Raw genomic sequence first — 23,768 nt, forward strand, 5'->3', positions numbered from 1 at the left:
CACATGAACTCTTCCTTGTGGCATTCTTTCAAATCAGTTTAAAAATATAATAAGCTGTTATGCAATTTGTAATTTTTCACACTAAATATTTGACCTAGTAGTTATGTGGTGAAAGTGCATGCATATAACTGCACTATTCTCCAGTTTGGTGCTCGCTGAAGGCCTTAGTTGACTGTCACCTCCATGTTTTTCTCCCTGAGCTCCATTTTTTTCCATAAGCAAATAACAGTCGAACAAAAGTCAGCATTTCAGACCAAAATCACTGCTCAGTTGTTTGTTTGTGTTCGGCACAAAGCTGGATATTCCTATTTAATGCAGTTGCCACAAAATGTTTGATGCACAGAAACCGTAGCTGTAGTTTTGTGTCACTACCTGGGTGTTGGCTGGTGTCAGTGTCTCAGTAAGTAATGAAGGTGATGCGTAAAATCTGCCATGTGTACTTGATTTAAAAGGTGAAAAGAGGTGAGGGAGGTTTTGCTTCTCAGGTGCTTAACAGGTTTTCTTCCTCCTTGTCAGATACTGGTTCTTATATTACCCACAGTGCAACTCAACTACTGACATTTCAGTCTGATATTTTGGTTTTAAAACATACTAGCAAGCCTTACCTTCAGAGTTTTCGTTAACACTTATCAATGTTCACATGAGTTTGCACAAATGTAATATTTTCATATGCAAACTATACTTGTGGAAAACTTGCCAAGGACTTCTGGCTAACTTTGGGGAAAACTTCACCATTCCCACTTTATCCTTTGGAGCAGGGCTGTCAAATACATTTTAGTTCAGGGGCCACATTCAGCCCCATTTTATCTCAACTGGGCCAAACCAGCAAGATCACAGCATAATAACCTATAAATAACGACAACGCTAAATTTTCTTTATTTCAGCGGGGAAAAAAAAATACAAGTGCATTCCGAAAATGTTCTGTCTTCCAAAACATTACGAACATCCTAATATTTCTGAAGAAAAGTACGTGCAATTTCAAAAATATTGGGCCTCACTTTGCCACAAGAGTTCCGCCAAACCAAACTAGTTTGTACTGAATCTGCTGACTGACATTATAGTGCACAATGTTCAATGTCTAAATATTACCACACTACCTTTTCATTCGTTCGTTTTTACGCAGTGACTTTTTACATGTAGCAAAGTCATCCCGTGGGCCTGAGTGGACCTTCTGGTGGGCTGGTTTAGAGGGTCAATCACAGGGAGAACAGCCCTCCGGCCAGTTCAAACCTCTGGAAGGTGGGCAAAGCCACTGTAATGCCACCCTTAGGTTTGTGGATAACTGTTGTGGAGCCTCCAGTTTCGTATTTGACCATTACCATGTTGGTTACTGACAACCAATGTAGCTAGCAACGGGTGGATCTGATTAAGGAACCGCGAGGGAATACACACAGCAATACAGTAGCAACCATTCCATCACAATGTAGCCCAGCACTGTAAAATACCCTGCTATATTACCTATTTTCTGTGAATGGGAGCATACTTTAGTAAATGAACATGAAGCTGTACTCAAAAGATCTTGAAATAAGTGATTAGGCCCATAAACTCATTGGAAAGTGTTTCCTGAGGTGATAAATCAAGTAAGAAGTTGGGTTATTTTTTAAGGGACTCCTATGGTATCAAGACTTCCTTGTGCAACCAGAGGAGTCGCCCCCTGTTGGCCGTTAGAGAAAATGCACATTTAAGGCACTTCTGCTTGGGCTTCACTTTTCAGGCCCTCATCTTTTATAAACAGTCTTCGGAGAAAAACCCAGTGAAAGGGAACAGAACAACTGGTCAGCCAGGTCAAACTCACAACCTTCATGTTGTGAAGTGACAGTGCATAAAAATAAAATTAATAAAATAAAATGAATTTGTGGCAAAATTGCACAAAATTGGTTTCATGAATTTCCACAAAGTCCAGAAATCTGCCACAAGTTTGCCCCAAATCTGCTATACATACACTACTGTTCAAAAGTTTGGGGTCATTTAGGGGGAAAAAAGCAGCCTTTTCAACAAAATTAACAGAAATATAGTCTAGACATTGTTAATGTGGTAAATGACTATTCTAGCTGGAAACAACTGATTTTTAATGCAATATCTTCACAGGGGTACAGAGGAACATTTCCAGCAACCATCACTCCTGTGTTCTAATGCTACATTGTGTTAGCTAATCATGTTGAAAGGCTAATTGATGATTAGAAAACCCTTGTGCAGTTATGCTAGCACATGGAAAAAAGTGTGAACTTTCATGGAAAACATGAAACTGTCTGGGTGGCCCCAAACTTTTCAATGGTAGTCCACCAAGGAATGACATTTCTGGATCTTAACTACAACTAGGCAGAAACTTACGAACAAGACTATAAATTATATCACTATTTACAGAAATATTGTGTCTATGGAAAACAAAATGACATGTTGGCCACCACTGGCAAACTTATCACTAGAATCTCACTAGAAGTTTAGCACCACTGTCAAACGTGTTCACTGGTTGCTTGCCACCACAGTTTATCATTAGTAAATGTCTCATTATTGTCACAGTGTTGCTGGAAGTTTACACTAGTGTCCAACACTGCAACAAACTTGAGGCATTCAATGGTAAACTAATGTCTCTGCTGCATATTAGTGACAAATTTGCCACAGATTTAGTTTTTGTAATTGAATTTAAAAAAAAGACGAGTAGCAACCTATTTTCATCCCCAATTTTAGAATGGATCGAATGTGTAAAAATAAATAAATGAATTTAATTACTTGTGTGTAATCTAGGGCTGAACAGTGCCTTGGTGGTTAGCACTTTTGCCTTGCAGCTAGAAAATCACCGGTTTGCATCCCAGCCTGGGATATTTGTGCATGGAGTGTGCATGTTCTTTCTGTGCATGTGCGGTTTTTGTTCGGGTTCTCCGGCTTCCTCCCACAATCCAAAAACATGCTGAGGTTAATTGGTGGTTCTAAATTGTCCGTAGGTGTGAATGTGAGTGTGATTGTTTATCTCTACATATAGCCCTGTCATAAACCAGTGACCTGTCCAGGGTGTCTGCCTTCACCCTAAGTCAGCTGGGATAGACTCCAGCCCCCCTGGGACCCAACTGAGGATTAAGCAGTATATAGATAATGGATAGTGGATGTACAATCTATTTTTTTCTTAAATTTATTGAGTGTCAGCCCCAGTGACAAACTCAAATGACATGTCTTGAGGACATAGGTCAGATTTCTGTGGAAACACTGAACCCTTTATACAACTTTTTACACTCCATCCTACATGCTAAGAAAGTTTCCGTCTAAAATCAGTGCAGTTCCCCTTTAAATGGCTGTGAACACGGTGTTCTCATAATTAAAAGTCACCTCAGGCAAGCAACATGTTTGTCTTCTTCGCGTTTGAAGGAGGTGGTACTATGTCCGACAGGCCATGAAGGCGGCGTAGTCTGTACGGAGACAGAGCAGCGGTGGCTCCCGGCGGAGCAGCGCTGCGATTGGCCAGAGCCAAGGAGGGGGCGGGTCCTGTCGGTCCTCTCCTGCCGCCCCTCTCCTCCCCTCTCCTCCCATCCTAGAGGACAGAGCGATGCGGAGACAATAGGACGCAGAGCCGGAGGAAGCTGCAGGATGCTCGGCGCCACATCCACCGACACACGGCTGCTCCGAGGCTTCCCACAGGATACCCGGCGTCCCTCCAGGCTCCCCGGGCCTTAGTATGCGCTCACATCCACCTGTGTGTTCAGCAGCAGCCCGGGCTGACAGGGCGGACTTCACAGCCCCCATATGGGAACCAACTGAAGGGTGAGTAGCGGAATAAATAAGGGTTGACTCCTGTGTGTATCCTCACCTGCACCCGGACCAGCCTGCACCGTTCACCTGCACAGCAGCTCCCGTGCTACCAGAGCTGTTTGGATCCAGTGCTGGATCGATCGGCCCCCTTCTGCACAGCAGCACTGAATGCTGTGATTGGCCCTTAATGCTGCGTTTGTCCCCAGCAAACAGCAATCCATTTACTTGTTAGTATTTAAAATTGTTTACAGCATTGTGTGTGCGTGTGTGCGTGTGTGTGTGTGTGTGTGTGTGTGTGTGTGTGTGTGTGTGTGTGTGTAGTGAGATTTGTGTTATTGATCACAACACAACATCCTGCACTCCTCCCTCACCCCCACCATGGATTTTGTATTTTTTGGAGGGGGGGGGGGGGGGGGGGGGGGGGTTGTCAGGTATCTGCAGCAGCTAGTGCATGGTGGTGTGTGTGTGTGTGTGGGTGTTTGTTCAGAGCTCTGTTACACTAAAGTGACAGTGGTTTGCCTCTGAGCCAGTGCAGTGTGAGGACACACTGCAGGTGGCATCAACATGACATAACCCCACAGAATGCTGGAGCTGAGGAGGCCATAATGTTTACATCCTTACCTGCTGCTTTCTACTGTGCCAAAGAACACCCATCTTCTTGCCTTCTTTTATGAAATCAGGGTTGTAACAAAGTGTTTGACGGTCCATAAAACTTATTTTTGTTTATTATTTTGCAGAAGGGGCTGCACAGTGGCGTGGTGGTTAGCACTTTCGCCTTGCATTTAGACGATCCTCGGTTTGTGTCCCGGCCTTCCCGGGATCTTTCTACATGGAGTTTGCATGTTCTCCCTGTGCATGTGTGGGTTTTGTCCAGGTTCCCCAGCTGCCTCTCCACAGTCCAAAACATGCTAAGGTTAATGGGTAACTCTTAATTGTCTGTAGGTGTGAATGTGAGTGTGATTGTTTGTCTGTATATGTAGGCTTGTGATAGGCTGATGACATCTCCAGGCTGTCTCCTATATTTGCCCTAAGTCAGCTGTGATAGACTCCAGTGAATCATCCTGTAATGAACTCCTCTTTATGTATCGTGAGGCACTGTGTCAGGCTGTGTGTTTGCAGGCAGCTGATCAAAGCGGGCTATACCTCCTTGAAGACACATAAAATCACACACACACAGTTGAGATAAACTCCTGGATGATGAGTCACAGATCATAATGTAGGTCAGATAGCTGTCCAGGAGCAGTGAGGGGCTGACCAGAAGCTGATAACATTAGCTGATTGTCACATCTAAATACTGCTGTAAGGATTTTTTGTGTTTTCCAACGTCTGAGTGAGCAGAGGTAGGTGACAACGTGGCAAAATGTACAAAATCTGATCCAAATAATCATAGTAGTATAGATATATAATCATGTATTTATGTTGGAGATCAGCAAACATCATAGCCAGGTTGTAGCCTAGCTTAGCAACTGGAAACAGATAGCTTGGCTCTGTCCAAATTTCCAAAAAAAATACCTACTAGCATGTGTAGATTTTTCTTATTTGCATCCCATTTGTTTTTTCAGACACCAACCAAATGGTCCATCTCCAGTTTGTGGTTTCACAGCAAGTCATGGATTGGAATAAATTTTTGGTTGGGTGAAGCTAGTTGCGGGCTTTAAAAGACCTGGAAGGCAGATTTATTTAAGCCTCCTCGGTGTGCAGTGCTAGCAGTAACTTCATGTTTAGCATACAGACATAGAGTGGTATCAGATTTTCTTCTTACTTTGCTACAAAAGCGAATACATGCGTTTTCAAGAATCTGCTTTGTTCTTGAAAGCTCCTCAGGTGAAGTGCATACTACTTGAAGTGGATGTGCAGATGATGCTTTTTCAGCCACATGTATCACAAATTGAGTTTCATCTATAATTCTGCTGTACACATAACCGCAGAGACATTTTAAGGGAGAGTCTTGCCACCTAAAGACTCCTGAATAGAAATGATAGCTGATACTGTCAAAGATAACAGTTGTAGGACCTGCTTATTCTCCAAAAGCTAAACATTGTTTTTGCAACAGAAGAACTGGAAACATCCAGCCAGTCATGTTGCTGCGCTGATGCTAGTGCACATGGAAAGAAAATGCATAATCTGTGAAAAAAAACTGTTTTAAAACCTTATTTTAGGGGAGAGTAGCCAAACCTTTGTCCTTGTGACTATTTAAATGGATAAATACATTTAGACAGAAACTTAGTCTTGTTTGCCCAAATACCAAGATGGCTGCCAATAGGGGAAACTTGCCTACAAGGACTTTGATAATAGCTTAATGACTCTTACAATAACCCTTGGTGATCACAGCAATGGTGTACCTGTTCAAAATAATAGTATTTATAAATTTCAGTATTTAGCCATAACAACAGACTATGGCACCTCCAAGTCGGACTGATTGAAGCTTTCAAAAACTTCAGCTTGCCCACTGGGAAACTGGTAGTCATGATAACTCCAATATGAAGGATTAATTGATTAGTTGTTCATTAAGAAATTACTCTACAACGACTATCAGAATCAATTCATAGGTTTACTCTAGCATTCAAAAGTTTGGGGTCCATTTCATGTTTTTCATGAAAACTAACTCTTTTATTCACGTGCTAACAAAATTACACTAGGGTTTTCTAATCACCAGTTAGCCTTTCAACACCATTAGTTAACACGATGTAGCATTAGAGCACAGGAATGATGTAGAGATTTCATTAAAACATGTCGAACTAGAGTAGTCATTTACCACATTACCAATGTGTAGACAGTATTTCTTAGTAATTTAATGTTATCTTCATGGAAAACAACTGCTTTTCTTTCAAATATAAGGACATTTCTAAGTGACCCCAAACTTTTGAATGGTAGTGTATACAATTATGTAAGAAATAAATGTTTAAATCTTCTGATTCCAGCTTCTTAAGGTGAAACATTTTCCAGTTTTCTATCCTCCTCTGTGACAGTAAACTGAATATCTTTGCTTTGTGGACAAACCAAGACATTTAAGGACGTCATCTGGGGCTCTGGGAAACATTGATCGACATTTTTGCCATTTTTAAAAAAAAATTGAGTAGACCAAACAACTCATTGATCCATATACAATAAAGGTACCTTTTAGTTGTAACAGAAAACCTGCACACAAATTGGAGGTCTGGATGTTTATCATGCAGGGAGATGCATTGTGGATAATGAAGGAGCCAGTGCTTTTGGAATTTTCTGTGTATTAGAGACACAAATATCGGAACATCTCAGTCTGTACTGCTGCCGATGTGTTCATTTCTATTTATTCCGTCTCTTTTAAGCCCCCGACTTTAAGGAAATGTAACACAAAACAACTGTGTTTCTACAGGACTAAATTTGTGTGTCAATCTTTTTCTCCTGCAGCGTCAAAACGTAGGACTGTTTACTGTCATCTTGCTTATAAAGCAAGTTTGGTCATGATTTAGGAATTTCTAATTAAGCTCGGAGGTCTGAGGTCAGTCACAGAAGGAGGAAATTTGGATCATTATATCTCTGACCTTTAGACTGAGCTGGATATCTGCCATTCTGGGGTCTAAGTTGCTATTATGTCAGTAGGGGCTGAGGTGCAGAGATATTGGCTTCCACACTTGATTCTTTATCTCTGTCCACACACACACTGACTGGTGCTTTGCTACTCAACGGCCCTTGTCATTGTGTGCTGCTCTCCCTCTCCTTCCTCTCTCATTATTTCCTCTCCTATACACTGCTCCCTGTCAACACACACAAGCACTTTGATTATGTGTGTCTGCAGCGGTCCGCCACTTCTTCTGATCATGCCGGCTTTGTGTAAACACAAGACAAATTGTGCAAGGTCCAGAAATTTAATGGCCCAACGTTTGTGTCTGATTGCAGTTTCTCACACAGGAAGCAAGAATGTGTGTGTTTGCAGCATGAGCGTCGGGAAAAGCGAAAGGTCATTGAAATGGAAGATGGATGAGGATGGCGTTGCTCTAATTGTTGGAGGGCAGTATGGCTGCATCAGCGGGGGTGGACGTGGCTGTGATCATCGCCTTGGCTCGCTGAATGTGCTCGACCGGTCAGCTCTGCCCGCTGGTTGCATAAGCAGTCTGGGATTTAGTCAGCTGTGGCTCCCGGTCGCTGCTCTGCTTCCACAGAGTGTTAAACCTGGTGGCACAGTGTCAGTGCTGAGAGAGGAGGCAGGAGCAGGAGGAGGGAGAGCGGGGGGGAGTGGTGGTGGTGGGGATTTTGGTCGACTGAAAGGAACATGGTGTATTTTGTGTCTGTTTCCAGTACGGTGCATTTTAAAGCCTGTGGGAAGGGAGCTGTCCTGAGGAGGAGAGGAGGAATATTCACGAGTAGTCTGAAGAAAATTATCACGGCACACATTTTTGCAGTTTAATTTCAATGGCTGTCAAACAATGACTATTTTTTTGTCATTTTTTTTCATTTAGTGATGGATTTTGGGGGGAATTAATCAGTATTTAGCTAATAAAAAAGCCAAAACTTGTGGGGAAAAAAAATACAGTTTCCCAAGTTAACCTAAAACCAAAAAATGCGCCATCCATGACAACAAAGTGGACCCAATGCATGTGACATTTCTGCCGAATGAATAACTTAAACAATTACTCAGTCATCAAAACTGATAATTAATTTTCTGCTGGGTTCATTAATCAACCATTCACTTTGGTACTAATGATTATAAATGAGGCTGTCACAAAAAAAAGACTGTCTCCATCTTCACTGCTCTTTACCTTTTGATTAGGAGGCGAATCTGCTGTGTTGCATTAAAGCAGCACTATTTGATTTTTCTTGACCACTTGGGGGCAACACAACTGCAACCAAACTGAAAGTGCAAAATGTGCCTTTCAATGCATGTGATCCATCTGAAGCTGTGTTTGTCTGATTGTCGTCTAGTATTCACTGAGTTTTAGCTCTGTTTTGGTGTCTCCTGCTGACTGCTAGCTGTTCAGCTAAAGCTAGCTACTACTTTTATCATTCCACTGTTTGATCCTGGACCGGTAGTGTGTAGCGAATTTATAAGAAGTGATGAGTTAACGAGAATTGACATTATGCACCGTAAAACCAGCAGCAAATTCAAAGAGACAAAATGCCTCACAGTCACTTTGTCTCTACAAGTAGCACCTTTCTTTTTACACGTAGTTATTAATATTATATGAAGAAATTAAGCTTAAATGGCAATAGCAGAGAACTGAACTATAACTAGAAGCGAAGACTCCAGAGATCTGTTGTTTGAAACAGTAAAACAGGTATCCAAAGATACTCCTAAGTTTCTCCTGTCCCTGCTAGCAGTTGTTGGATTAGCATCATCTTTGTCTGGATGTGTGTTTGTGTTTTTTGTAAAATACTATTATGCATATTGTATGCCAAGAAATATTTGTCCATCCCGGCCAAAGCCTGTATATAAAAGATGGACACAGCCACACATTGGTTTGTAATTTGAACCCTTGACTTTGGCAGTTGGTCGTCACCATCTTGATCTTTTGTAACCAGACCTAGAACTCTTGGTTATGAGGGTTGGATCTGATTGAGAATTTTAAGAACACTAAGCACACCAACATAGTAGTGACTTCTCAATCACAACTTACCCCTTCTCTAAAAAGTACCGTGCATTATCATGCATGGAACTCTAAATGGGACCATTAATTACAAAGTGAACACCATGCTGTATTAAGGGTGACTTGACACTAGTGATTGAGTTCATAATCTGATGAGGAAAAATGTTTAATGAGGTAACAGATCAAGTTAGAAGTAGAGTCATTTTCTCATACACTTCTGTACAATTTGACTTTTTTTTGTAACCAGAAGAGTCGCCCCTGCTGGCTGTTAGTAAGAATGCAGGTTGGTCTGCATTGCTTCACTTTTCAGACCAGGAGGTTTTTCCATCTTTTACATATAGTTTCAAGTCACAGGGCAAGACATAGCACTCTGCTGTGGGCACTGAGGGCTTTGCTTTAGAGGAAGTAGTGCTATCAGTACAGAGCAAGGCTTTGGTTTCTTTTATAAAACGGTACAATGCAAATAAGGATTTTCACATTTAAACACTGGTACTACTAGTAACAATGGTGCATGTGAGATAAAAGCTGCCATTCAGCTTCGCCTTGGTCTGACTTCATTACAGTGCTCTTGGAGCGAGATCACCAGTAATTTCACAGCCTTATTTATTGTTCCTGTAAAAATGTATGTTACACCTTTAAGAAGGATGAGCTGCAGGTCATCCAATTTTTTTTATCCAATCAGATTTCAACTCTGCCAAGACGCTGTCCAATCACTGGCTTTGCAGTTTTTTCCTCCAAGGATGCAGAATGCTTGTGAAATACAGCTAGCTGTGCATTGTGTTACTTGTGTTGTTGGCACTAAGCTTATGTGATGCGCTTACAGCACACACAGTGGGATCGCAGGCTTCCTCTCCCCATGAAGAGCCAACATTTATCCTGATCTGATGACTCATTCTGATTCTATATAAATACAGATTCAGCCTCTCTTTGTGGTAAACACCAACACACACAGGCTAACACACACACACACACACACACACACACACACACACACACATATAATGGATGTCGACAGAAGCTGCCAACACAGACCTGAGTGTGTTTGAAAAAGGCAGACTAAGGTAAGGAGAGATGCTGTGTGACGTATTTAGGGAGTGTCTGGTTCCCAAACGCACAGTCATCTGATCTGAATACCAAACAGCTAACGATGTGCAGTCTCATAAATGTTGTCACTAGATCAAAGAATCAATCTCAGGCTACTCAACTTATCAGAAAACTACACAAGTTGTTCATATATGCTGAAAAAAAATCAGTAAATTAATTTGGTTGAACCCTTGAACATCAGAACGATGTTAGCAATTTGCAGACAGCTGATCTGCACGTACTGTGCAGGTCCAAAGTTAAATCTGATTAAGCCATTTCAAGTGGAAGACAGGCTATTTGCATTCATTCACTTTTCTTTCTCTCTGGCATTTGTGTACATTTAAAACACCCTAATAAAATCAGGCTATGAGTTTACTTCGATTGAATGAATTGCCTGAGCACAGTGTAGGTGCGTTAATCCGGTTATGCTCACAGTGATTAGGAACTGATGATTAATGTAGCTGAGATCATCCGACTCAAGGCGGAATTCAATTCTGTCTGCTTTATTTCATCAGCCACACAGTATCAGTGCTGCTTCCCAGGGAGGTCTGGGTACATAGATTACAACAAAGAAAAACTTGCGCAGTCTTAAACTCCAAAGTGTTTATATTCTTCACTGTATTCATATGTCATTCGTTCTGTCACGCAAAGTGCTTATTGGCAAAGAGAAGGTTTGCAGTAAAGATAGCGTTCCTAGATGTGTGAAAAAGAGAAGGTTGCTGAGACTTTTTTAAAACTTGCATCATCTCTGCTGACAGCAGAAGCTGGTAGGAGAAAACACGAGCCTCTCATGCTGACAAATCACATTTCTCCATGTGGTATCTCTGTAGCCGCAGATACGTGAGGATTCGTGTCAAATTAGTATGACCTGATTACACTGAGTGGATGAAAAAGAAGGTGCTGATCAGAGAAAGAGTTTTCCACCGGCTGTCGCTGCCAGAAATTCTGACAACAGCCGCTAGTAGATAGAGAGACACAAAAACAACAAGGAAGAGCTGTAGCAAATGGCATATCATCTTCTGAAATTCAGCTCATTCAAAGCTGCTCACTGGGAATAAGAGTTTTTTAGATGTGCTTGATTGACTGTTGGAGAACATATATGAAGGTGAACATGCTCCCAGTGACAGACATTCTGATGTTTAGTAGAAATGCTACGATGTTTATCATATTCACCATTTTAGCTTTGCTTGTTAGCATGCTAACAGCTGCAAATTCAGTTTGCGGGTATTTGACTGATCCATGAAAGTGATCCCTTTGTGCCTCAATGTGGCTTGAATGTCACTCTAGAGTGTGCAGATCTTTGTAGTCCCTGCTTCTCTCTCCACCCATTCCTCCACACTCAGCAGCTCCAGCACACCAGCTCACCTGCAATGCTATGAAACCCTTTAAACCTATTTTATACTACAAGGCAAGTTTTTTTGTATAGCACAATTCATACACGAGGCAATTCAAGCTGCTTACAATGGCAAAGAATTGTATTCAGGAAAATAATTTAAAGGCATGCATACATTGAAATCATAGAAATAACACATAAAAGTACACATTAAGATCATGAAAGTGCATTGAAAGACAAGAAAATTGATTGAGCATCTAAGAGAAAGCAGCAGTAAACAATATGGTTTGCAGGTCTGATTTAAAAGAGCCAACAGTTTGAGCAGACCGCAGGTGTCCAGGACGTTTGTTCCACAGATGAGGAGCGTAATAGCTGAATGCTGCTTCACTAGTCTGGTTCTGGGAACACACAGGAAACCTGTCCCTGATGATTTGAGGGCTCTGGATGCTTCAGAGGCCTCAGGTTCTACACAATGAAAACTTGTAATGCTGGAGTAATTCAGCCATTGACTGCTAAATGGCTAAAAAAAAATGTTACCCAGTGATGGTGTTGGATAAAAAGTCAGTGGACGTGAACATCTGTCCCAATTTATCCAACAGCTGTCAAGATATTTCATTTCAAACTGCTTCCTTGATAAAAATTGCAGCACTTCAAGTAATGATACACATAGTATGTATGTGAATGCTATTGTGGTGTCAAACAAGGTTGTGTAGGCTGTTACTTGACCACGGTCCTCTGCAGCCCGAACATATCGACAAGCACACACATGCACACAGACACACATGGTGCTGTGTACATCCTGCAGTGCTACAGTAAGCACTTCTGATCCCAGGCAGAAACAAATGGTCTTCTCTGTTTACAGCTCCCAGCCTCCCTCCTGTGTATGTGTGTGTGTGTTCATCACATGTGTTTGCGAGCTTTTACTTAAGGGCGCACAGAGAAACAGTACATCCTCTCTGAGCCATTTATCACCCAAACTGACTCATCCCTCCTCACCTGCTGGCGTCAACCTTTCTTCCTGTCCGTTTCACATACACAAAAAAAGACTGCACTCCCACAGAGGAACACGGAGGCCTGTGGAGGGGATGACAAGCTACTGAAACTGCTGTGTGTGTTTGTTTTGTCACGTACATGGTGGCTTAACTTGTGATCGAGCAGGTGACGACAGCTTGCAGCTGCTATGTCCGCATCAGAATGTGATTTTCTTCTTTCCAAAACCAGCCGATGGCAAGAAATTAAAGCCTTTGCAGGATTTGTGGAGAATATCAGATATAGCTTGGCAGGGGTCTGTGTTGATGACAAAGAAGGTGCTGTAAATATGACAGCAATCCAAGTGTCTACAAATGGAGACCGGCTGCTTTCCAGCACTTCAGGTTACGTAAGGAGTGTGCAAGTGTGTGTGTGTAGAGCTGTGAGTGTGTGTGTGTGTGTAGAGCTCCTATATTTCCTCCACATGCGCCTGGATGTATAGATTGAGGGTCAGAACTTGGCAGGTCCGGCTGCTCAGGAAGAAAAGAAGCAATCACTAAGAATAATCACACTGCAGCAGGGAATGGATTTGCTAGAAAGGACTGTTAGTGGCTCTGTGTGTGTGTGTGTGTGTGTGTGTGTGTGTGTGTGTGTGTGTGTGTGTGTGTGTGTGTGTGTGTGTGTTCTTGTACTTGCTACATGGTGAGGACCATTTTCTGCATTTAACTATCAAAGTGAGGACATTTTTACAAAGTGAGGACATTTTGGCCGGTCCTCACTTTGAAACAGCCATGTTTGAGGGTGAAGACTTGTTTTTAGAGAACAGGTATGAATTGAGGTTTGGTTAGGGTTAGGGTAAGGATTAGGGTTAGGCAATCAGTTGTGATGGTTAAGGTTAGGGTAAGGCTCTAGGAAATGCATTACGCCTATGGATGTCCTCACTAAGATAGAAGTACAAACATGTGTGCGTGTGTGTGTGTGTGTGTGTGTGTGTGTGTGTGTGTGTGTGTGTGTGTGTGTGTGTGTGTGTGTGTGTGTGTGTGTGTGTGTGTGTGTGAGAAGAGAGAGAGAGAGTTAGCTCACAGCTCAGCTCTGGCATCCCCCCTTGGCGAGTAGCATTTAGAATTACTTAAGCCTTCACTGCAGATAATTAGCATTTTCAGTGAATATCACACTGCAGATCAGACCAACAGACTGTGAGCTCCAACATCACTGACCTTGAAAGCCAAATAAATGACAACAACAAATGATATTTGCATTTGAAATTTAGACTAAAATAATTCTGTCTACTGTCATCCTAAAACAGCAACAACAATTATACTAGTAGGACTACCATTTCCACAGAAAACTGCAGTATACGCAGCGGTAGATTGTGCCACAATTTGACACAAAATTTTGAATTTACATTTTATCCAGAGTTTTCATGCTAAAAAAAGGCTAATCATGTTTAATAGATGCTAAAAACTAATAAGGATGAATATTATTAGAAAATATGCAAGTCATGCTGGAGAATAAAAATTCGTCATAGCGGACAAAATTTTAAAGGTGTTATATGCAAGGTTAGATAAATGAATCATTATTGTAACAGTAAACAGCTGTCTCTTCTGTAATAAAGTGTAGTAATGGTACCTACAGCAGAGAATGGGGTCACACTCCTCTGTGTTGTAATCGGTTCTATGTGTTAGCAGCTGGTCTGACCATGTGTGCATGTGAGTCCCTCCAGTTGAAACTGCTTCAAAACAGATCAAAAATTGCATCCAACATTGGATTGAAAGGTTAGTGAGCATTTAACTAATGTCCTTAAAATCCAAAATCCAAAGTATTTAAAAATATATAGTACAGTTCAAATGTTTGGGGTCATTAAGAAATGATCTTATTTGTGAAAGAAAACCAGTTTATTTTCAATGGAGATAACATTAAATTAATCAGAAATACAGTCTAGATATTGTTAATGGGCTAAATGTCTATTCTAGCTTTAAATAACTGATTTTGAATGAAATATTTACATAGGGGTACAAAGGAACATTTCCAGCAACCATCACTCCTGTGTTGTAATGCTACATTGTGTTAGCTAATGGTGTTGAAAGGCTCATTGATGATTAGAAAATCTTTGTGCAATTATGCTAGCACATGAATAAATGTGTGAGTTTTCATGGAAAATATGAAATTACCTGGGTGACCACAAACTTTTCAGTGGTAGTGTATATATTTGATTTCTATTATTTACTCATTTTATGTGTGCTCGTTTCATGCCAGCTCAGTTCCAAAGTGTTCACTGCTGTTTTTAAACTCTCCTCTGCTTCTCCTTTTCCACTGCTGCCTGTTCAGCTCTGGTCTTTGTGTCTGTTTCCACACATTTTTTCTCAATGTCGCACAGAAAATCACTGCCATAGAAGTGTAATCAATTCGATGCACCTCTTACAGGTGAAATAAGGAGAACATTAAAAATGGATACGAATTTTACAAATGTTTGTCTTGTCTTGTTTCTGCACAGTGACACCAGCTGTTAGCTGCTGCTGCTCCTGTCCTACCTGAGCATCCATTCCTCGGTCTTTCCACCCCACGGTCCGTCCCAGCCAGCATTCCTCACCATGAGCTCCTCTCCGCTGGTTTCTCGAGCCAACATGGACATTCTGGACGAGCTGCAGCTGATTGCTGCGCAGAACCTGGAGCGGCTGGAGGTCAACAAGTACTACGAGGTGATCAGGGAGCTGGGCAAAGGCACCTATGGCAAGGTGGACCTGGTCATCCACAAGATCAGAGGTGAGGGGCCACGCACATTGTACAAACAGCAGGAGCATGCTGTCGTAATTTAAATGATCACCAGGAAAAAAAAAACTCCTTGGTTTCTCTCCAAAAGGTACAAAAATGGCGCTGAAGTTCCTGAAGAAGAAGACAACCAAGCTGAAGTCCTTTCTGCGGGAGTACAGCATCTCCCTCTACCTGTCTCCCTGCCCCTTCATCATCAACATGTTTGGCATCGCCTTTGAGACCGATGAGTACTACGTGTTTGCGCAGGAGTACGCTCTGGCAGGAGACCTCTTCGATATCATTCCTCCGCAGGTGCTCATTTACAGCCATCATTCTGATTCCTGATTCATTACATCATAGCTTCCAAATCAAGACTGTGGCTAATTTAACACCCTAATAAGTTAGATTAGTAAGCAGTCTGCCAGTGAAGTTATCACTCCAAAATTAGATAATTACATTTAGAATATTCTCTAGTCACATAAAAAAAAACTGCATGTAGGGATTTTAATAAAACATTTTATGTTAGAAATGACTGCAGTTTTTTCAGAAAATGGCATCACCTCCTCAGTCAGCGGTGAATCCAAACTGGGAATGAATGAATCACTAATGATGCTGAACAAGTGGGACTTCACTGCTCTGTGTGAACCAAAGCTCTGCTCCAGTTTTACCAAACTCACTGTCTCGCTGTAACCCTGCTCTCCCTCTGTCTGCTCCTGAAGGTTGGTCTTCCTGAGGCAGTGGCAAAGCGCTGTGTGCACCAAGTAGCCATTGCTCTGGACTACCTGCACTGTAAGAAGCTGGTCCACAGGGACATCAAGCCTGAAAACATCCTCATTTTTGACCGAGAGTGCCGCAAGGTCAAGCTGTCTGACTTCGGCATGACCCGCCGTGCTGGCTCACCCGTGAAAAGAGTGAGTTTTGGTTTTGTAACACCTTTTAAACCATGATTCATGAAGTATTTTGTAGTATTCTGAAGCATCACATTAGAAAAAGGGTAATGGCAAAATTTACAACAACTTCTACAACTTCACAAAAATATATGCTTGCTTCAGGTGGTTTTTGACTTTTTTGAAAATGGTTAATGCACATAATAGGAAATGGAAACACATTTTTCAAGGTACGACGCAGTAAACATTTAACTCACATGACTGATGATCTGTTACTGCTTCTTTCACTGTCTTTGCTTCTGGACAGCACGAAACAAGCCGAAACAAGCTGGACTTACAGAATAATCACAATGTTCTTGATTGAAAATAATTCCAGGAGATCATCTCCATTTTTCACTTGTAGATTGGCAAAAATGTTGGTTGTGTCTTTACCTTCTTTCAGGCTTTTAGCAGTTTAACTGATATTGTTCTGGGTTATTCTACTCCGTTTATTACAGCAATGTTTATATAAGCTGTTCCACCACAATGCAGCCTAGTTGATGGAAACAAATCTAATTTTTGTTTGCTTTCATACATTTTTTTTAACATTTCAAAGGATTGCATCAAGTTCACATGACATGGCTTTAGTCTACGCCATGTTCGTGACCCGTTGTGTTTCCCCTCCAGGTCAGTGGCACCATCCCCTACACGGCCCCAGAGCTCTGCGACGTTTCCCGCCACGAGGGTTTCTGTGTCGACTACAGCACTGACGTCTGGGCCTTCGGCGTGCTGCTCTTCTGCATGCTTACCGGCAACTTCCCGTGGGAGAAGGCGCTACCCTCCGACTCCTTCTACCAGGAGTTCATCCGCTGGCAGAGGAGGAGAACGAACACGGTGCCGTCGCAGTGGAGGCGCTTCACCGAGCAGGCGCTGCGCATGTTCCGCCGACTGCTGTCCGTGGAGCAGGACCGCCGCTGCTCCGTCAAAGAGGTGTTCGGGTACTTCAGCCACTCCTGGATGCTGGATGCGGAGAACGACAACAACAACGGCAACACGGGAGGCGGAGGTGGTGGGGAGAGAGTGAGTGGCGGAGGAGGAGGTGGTGGAGGAGGCGGAGGAGGAGGAGGAGGAGGAGGAGGAGGAGGAGGAGGGGGAGGGGGTGTGCGAGGAGACGTGGATGGCACCATCTCGTCATCTTCATCAGGGGAGGAAGATGAGGAGCTCCTAGTGGAGAGGATGAAGCAGCAGACTCTGTCGCCTCGCTCCCCGCTGTCCCCCCTCTCCCCCATGTCCCCAATGGTGGTGGAGAGGGGGAGCGGCGGAGGCGGCGGGGCCAAAGGAGGGATGATGGAGCCAGGCGGGGGCCACCATTTTGTGTCCGTCTCCACCAACAGCTCGGTGTCGTCGACCAACAGTTACGATCGAATGCCGCGAGAGAACAGTTCACCAGGCGGCCGTATGCTGGTAGCTACACCCATAGAGATCTGCGTCTGAGCGTGTCAGGACATTGTGACAGACTCACCACAACACACTTTTATACCTCTCATCCAACCACATAGATGTGCATGCATGGAAAAAGAAACAAACAGTCAAGTATGAGCACGTACCCTGTTTCCAACATCCTGGCAAAGGAAGAGCACACTCATGGAAGACTTAAGAGAGCATCTCTGCAGAATGCAAACATTCGTCCTGATAGGGGGTGTTCGGTCACATGTCCTCTACAGACTCCAGAAGAAGCCTTGAGCACACTTTGACTTCCATGTTCAAGTGTTGTGTCGGGAAATCCAGAGCAAAAATTATTTTAAAAAATTGCTTCCATTCGAGATTCTGTCACTAAAACCATCTGAAAAGAAGACCAAAATGTTTTTCTTAAAGCAATACTTCCAGCTACAAAAAAATTAATAACAAATGGTGATGGAACAGTGTGGTCTCTTCAAGACGTATCATTTTTGATGAAGCCAAGAGACAAGGGATTTGTATTTTTGAAGAAGACTGAAACAGAACTCAAGGAAAAACCTTGTACGATAAAAGAGGAGCGAGCGGTGGTTTTAAATGTTTCACTGTAACAAAAATGTGAAAGTGCGAGTGTGTTTGTGTGTATCGCTGTGTGTTCTGTATGTATGAATCTAAAAGAAGTGGATTTATTTTGCTTTGAGAATTTTATTATTTATTTGAATCTAAAAAGACTACACACTCTATTTTTTCTATTGTTTTTTGTAAGGTAGCTTTCTTTGTTTTCCATTTGACTCGACATTTCAGTATGGCGTTAAAACGTAGCTGTGCCAAATCCACTTCTCTGTGCAACACACTGGGCTGGCTGCTGTACATATTGGTATGAACACTTGTACATTATGTAAGATGATCGATAGATTCCAGATGGAATATTCTACCACTGTAGGCGTCAGACTGCAGCGAGAGAAGGCTTATGATGTCTCTGTTCTTCATGACAAACATATCTACTTCACTGTTGAAAGACTTTTTTCTACTCACTCTTGAAATTCTGTTTGTAAAGCTTTTCTTTGAAGCTTTTTCCGAAAACTTCTGTCTGCCTTGCTTAACTTTTCATTGAAACTTCAACTGATAAAAAGAAAAAGTGTTTTCTTTTCAACTTTTAGCTAAAATTGTTGTCTGAAAAGAAAAACTGATCAGTTTAAATTTAATCTGAAACAACAGAAAGAAATCACTGAAGAGTCCCCTTTTATAAACTGCATGACAAGTAGCTCAAATGTACATCACAAGAAATTTCAACTGGCTTTACAAAAAACAAACAAAAAAGGATAAAAATCTAAAATGTTGTGACGTGAATTTTTTTGCAGTAGCACAATTTCTTGCATTATGTCCTGGAGTAAATCCTATTGTTATGATCTCTTGAGACATACTAGGGCTAAAAAAATCTGAACAATAATTAGTTTCTATTCAGTGTGATGTATTTGTATTGCTATTAATGTTGTGTACTCATCTCACCACATTCAGAAACAGTTAAAAAAAAAACTAAGCATGAGGACAAAGAGCGAGAGGCTAGAATTTATCACAGGTTGGGAATTAAATGATGCATCTTTGGTTCAAATCTGTGCTTCTAAACAGCCACCTTTGATGAATTAATGTGGCCTTGATTGTTTTCTCTCTATTTTTTCCCCCTTTTTTTTTTTTACCAAGTTACAATTAATTGCAAAAAAAGCAATCCATTCCTTTTTGACTCCTCCTTAATATCAATCTAAATATTTTGGGGAAAAAAAGAGGAGCATTGGATCATGCATAGGAATGGGCATTTTGTGTGTTGCTTTCCAGACATAAACTTGCATGACCTTGTATGTGCTAAAAGCTCTGTTGTGAAAACCTGCGGTGTTTCTCCTGTCACAAGCTGTAGTATTCTGTAGATGTAGTATAGCTGCAAACAACATGTTTCTTTATCCTCAGCTCGGATCTGCCTGACTGAGGATCAGCTAGACTCAGTTTGTGTTTGGATCATGTTCTTCAAAGCTGCTCCCGGATCAGCAGGGGAGTATGCAAATTACTACATCTTGTGACAATCTCTGACCTCATCAGCAGCCTTCTGACTCAGAACAATGGACAGTCCTGATACAGACACTGTAGCCGTGTGTTTTCTGCAGCCGCTCGCCCCCCATCAGCCAGCTGCAGGCAGCACTGGTTCTGCAGCGTTTACTGTGGGGGCCTCACATTCACATGACCGTATGAAGCCTGTACATGACCTCATCATGCATATTCACCCCAGAACCACCTTCTGCTTCTCCTCGGCAGTGCCCACATACATCTATCAGCAATGCTAATGAGCGATTTGGTTTCATATTTGAAGCAATGTGCGGAGTAAATTTGGGACAAGGTGTGGCCATTTTAGAAAAATTCTAACAAATAATTGAGAATCAGTCTAAATCAACTGGAACTCAAACTACATAAACAGTTAAAGAATTAAAAATTATGTTAATTCATGGTGTCTCTTAAAGCTGACGTCAGAATTGTTGATGCTAATAGTGACGTGACAATACTAAGGCAGGTGTAAGGAGTTTTGATAAGGAAGCTAACAGTCTTACATGTATTGAATATTTTTCTTCATACATTACTTTACAGTTAATTACAGATGGTTTGGTTTTATTCAGAAGACCATGCTCATCCCTTTTTACATTTGCATAGACAACATTAGCCTACTGTTACAAAGCCCCACTTCTGGAGTACAAGGTGTGAACTGTTGTGTTTGTACATACTGATCTTTTTTTATTTGTACAGGCAATTACAGTGAATTTTTAATTCACTTCATGTTCTTTTCACTTAAGTCATTTGTTTTTCAAGTGTGGAACCAAAAAACTGTCAATAGTTTAGCTAGCTAAGATAGCTAGCTAAACTATTGATACGTTTTTTTGGCTCCTCACTTTAGACAAGTAGCAACAGCAATGTAGTTGTGATCTCTTTTAGTTTGTTCTAGAAGCCATATATCCTCTTCCCTCATTTTTTGGGGAAATTGGTCATTTTAACTTTACTACAATATCCTACAAAACTGTCCGGGGCTCATTTCAGACAATATAGCTCAGATCTGTTAGCCAATCTCTAACCTCCGCTAAGCTGTGCAAAATAATGGCTGCTATGAGCTATACAAATGAAATCTTACTGAATAATGAATGAATAAGTGATCATCAAATAGTCCAAATTGCTTGCATGAGAGAAAAAAATGAATGAGAAACCCAAAACAGGGACCGAGAGTGCAGCTTCGTGTTATGAAGCAACAGTTCAACCACTGCGCAACCATGGAAGTACCAAGAAAATCACTCCTGCAATATCAGCAAAACTACTTAAAATATGAATTGACAGATCAAGCAAATCTGTCGCAAACTTGCACCAGTTTTCCACAGTTAGTTAGAGGTCACCTGATAGTATGCCACAAAACTAATCTTCTAATGAAAACATGATTGCTGCTAATACCAACCTGTTACCAGAGGGCTACTAAAAGTTCAACACTACTGTACAAACAATGCTTTGCCAATACTGATCTTGAAAGAAACAAGCAGATTTTTGGTTTAATCTTAACACAGTATCATCCTACCATAGTTTTCATTGTAATGACACAATTTTCAGGACACATGTATTTGCCTTGACACGCCTTCCTTTTTCTCCCTGCTGGTGTCTGAGTCAGTCACTGCTGCCTGCTCATCTCACCCATAACGTGACGTGTTGTAATGGAGTTCCAGTGTCTTTCTGTCCGGTGACATATTTCAAAGCATCATGATTTTAGTGGAGTTTTAGTGAGTAGATGACCACAGCACTAGAACCCGTATCCGGTTTTGTCTTTGCAATACAACTGTCTTCCTGTAGGTTGAGATTTAGTCAATAAAATGAGAATTCTTGTTGGAGTCATGTTGACATTTTTGTCTTTTTTTCTCATTGAGTGTGTCTTTTGTCATTCATTAGGCCAAAACAGCAGATGTAAGTGATTTGAATGCTACTTAAATGCAGTGGCATTCCTGCATCGGAGCATTTCAGACTTAAGGATGCATTTTTTTAAGAAAGCAAAAATAATTTCAGTAATTTAAAACAACAAACAATATAACAACCACTTGTGAAATCATAAAAAGCATTTATAACTCATCAGAATATAATGAAATGGTACACTCAACAAAAATATAAATGCAACACTTTTGTTTTTGCTCCCATTTTTATGAGATAAACTCAAAGATCTAAAACTTTTTCCACATACACAATATCACCATTTCTCTCAAATATTGTTCACAAATCTGTCTAAATCTGTGATAGTGAGCACTTCTCCTTTGCTGAGCTAATCCATCCCACCTCACAGGTGCGCCACATCAAGATGCTGATTAGACACCATGATTAGTGCACAGGTGTGTCTTAGACTGCCCACAATAAAAGGACACTCTGAAAGGTGCAGTTTTATCACATAGCACAGTGCCACAGATGTGACAAGATTTGAGGGAGCGTGCAATTGGCATGCTGACAGCAGAAATCAACCAGAGCTGTTGCTCGTGTATTGAATGTTCATTTCCCTACCATAAGCTGTTTCCAAAGGCGTTTCAGAGAATTTGGCAGTACATCCAACCAGCCTCACAACCGCAGACCACGTGTAACCACACCAGCCCAGGACCTCCACATCCAGCATGTTCACCTCCAAGATCGTTTGAGACCAGCCACTCGGACAGCTGCTGAAACAAATTGGTTTGCATAACTAAAGAATTTCTGCACAAACTGTCAGAAACCATCTCAGGGAAGCTCATCTGCATCCTTGTCTTTCTCATCGGGGTCTCGACCTGACTGCAGTGCGTCGTCGTAACTGACTTGAGTGGTCAAATGTTCACATTTGATGGCGTCTGGCATGTTGGAGAGGTGTTCTCTTCACGGATGAATCCCGGTTTACACTGTTCAGGGCAGATGGCAGACAGTGTGTGTGGCATCGTGTGGGTGAGCAGTTTTCTGATGTCAATGTTGTGGATGGAGTGGCCCATGGTGGCAGTGGGGTTATGGTATGGGCAGGCGTCTGTTATGGACGAAGAACACAGGTGCATTTTATTGATGGCATTTTGAATGCACAGAGATACCGTGACGAGATCCTGAGGCCCATTGTTGTGCCATACATCCAAGAACATCACCTCATGTTGCAGCAGGATAATGCACGGCCCCATGTTGAAAGGATCTGTACACAATTCTTGGAAGGTGAAAACGTCCCAGTTCTTGCATGGCCAGCATACTCACCAGACATGTCACCTATTGAGCATGTTGGGGATGCTCTGGATCGGCAGTATACCAACATCCAGCAACTTCGCACAGCCATTGAAGAGGAGTGGATCATCACTTTGTCTCTGACCCTCGTTGAACCCGATTAATTTTACAGCACAACAAATGGCGGATCAACCCGCAGGTATAACATGCATGAATTCACTCCAAACTTAGGACACAGCAAAAGAACTGCAAGCTAATACACCACAAGATCGGGTATGGGGAGTCAGAGCACAGATGATACTGAAAGGGGGAAGTGACCCAAACAAAACAAAAGACAAGAGTAGGGAGTTAGTTCACCAGCACAAGTTCTTTATACTTTCCCACAGCTGTAGTGTATTACTGGGCGAACTAACTTAAAATAAAAAATATAAACAAGGTTACAAAAGGACAGCATGCAGCGGTCCATATGAACACTGTAATAAACAAAAACACAACATTACCAAAGGCTAAAAAACACTTTAATCACATCTCCAAAAACATTAAAAAAGCCGCATACCTGAAACGCCGTCGTCCCACGCTCAGTTGTTCACTCACACGGCGCCACACAATCAGTCCATTCTTCATCAATTCTATAAAACCCCGCCATACAACATGCATGTAAAATACCAAACAACATAAAACAATCACCATATTACAATAATATTTACTGGATTATCTCGTTTCATTCTCCTACCAAGCCTGTGTGTTGTTTCTAGGACATCACCAACAAAGTTATGTTTT

The 23,768-nt window shown here is 41.8% G+C and overlaps 1 protein-coding gene across 1 annotated transcript; it reads left to right on the forward strand.

Moving 5' to 3' along the window:
- Nucleotides 1–3,481: 3,481 nt before the first annotated feature.
- Nucleotides 3,482–21,667, forward strand: bsk146 (brain specific kinase 146). Its single transcript, XM_022209049.2, has 5 exons — nt 3,482–3,753; nt 15,185–15,453; nt 15,551–15,753; nt 16,161–16,352; nt 16,995–21,667. The coding sequence occupies exons 2-5, from the start codon at nt 15,282–15,284 to the stop codon at nt 17,799–17,801; spliced, it is 1,374 nt and encodes a 457-aa protein (XP_022064741.2). The 5' UTR covers nt 3,482–3,753; nt 15,185–15,281; the 3' UTR covers nt 17,802–21,667.
- The last annotated feature ends 2,101 nt before the right edge of the window (nt 21,668–23,768 follow it).

This window comes from Acanthochromis polyacanthus, chromosome 19 (assembly GCF_021347895.1).
Source record: "Acanthochromis polyacanthus isolate Apoly-LR-REF ecotype Palm Island chromosome 19, KAUST_Apoly_ChrSc, whole genome shotgun sequence".
NCBI classification, from domain to species: Eukaryota; Metazoa; Chordata; class Actinopteri; family Pomacentridae; genus Acanthochromis; species Acanthochromis polyacanthus.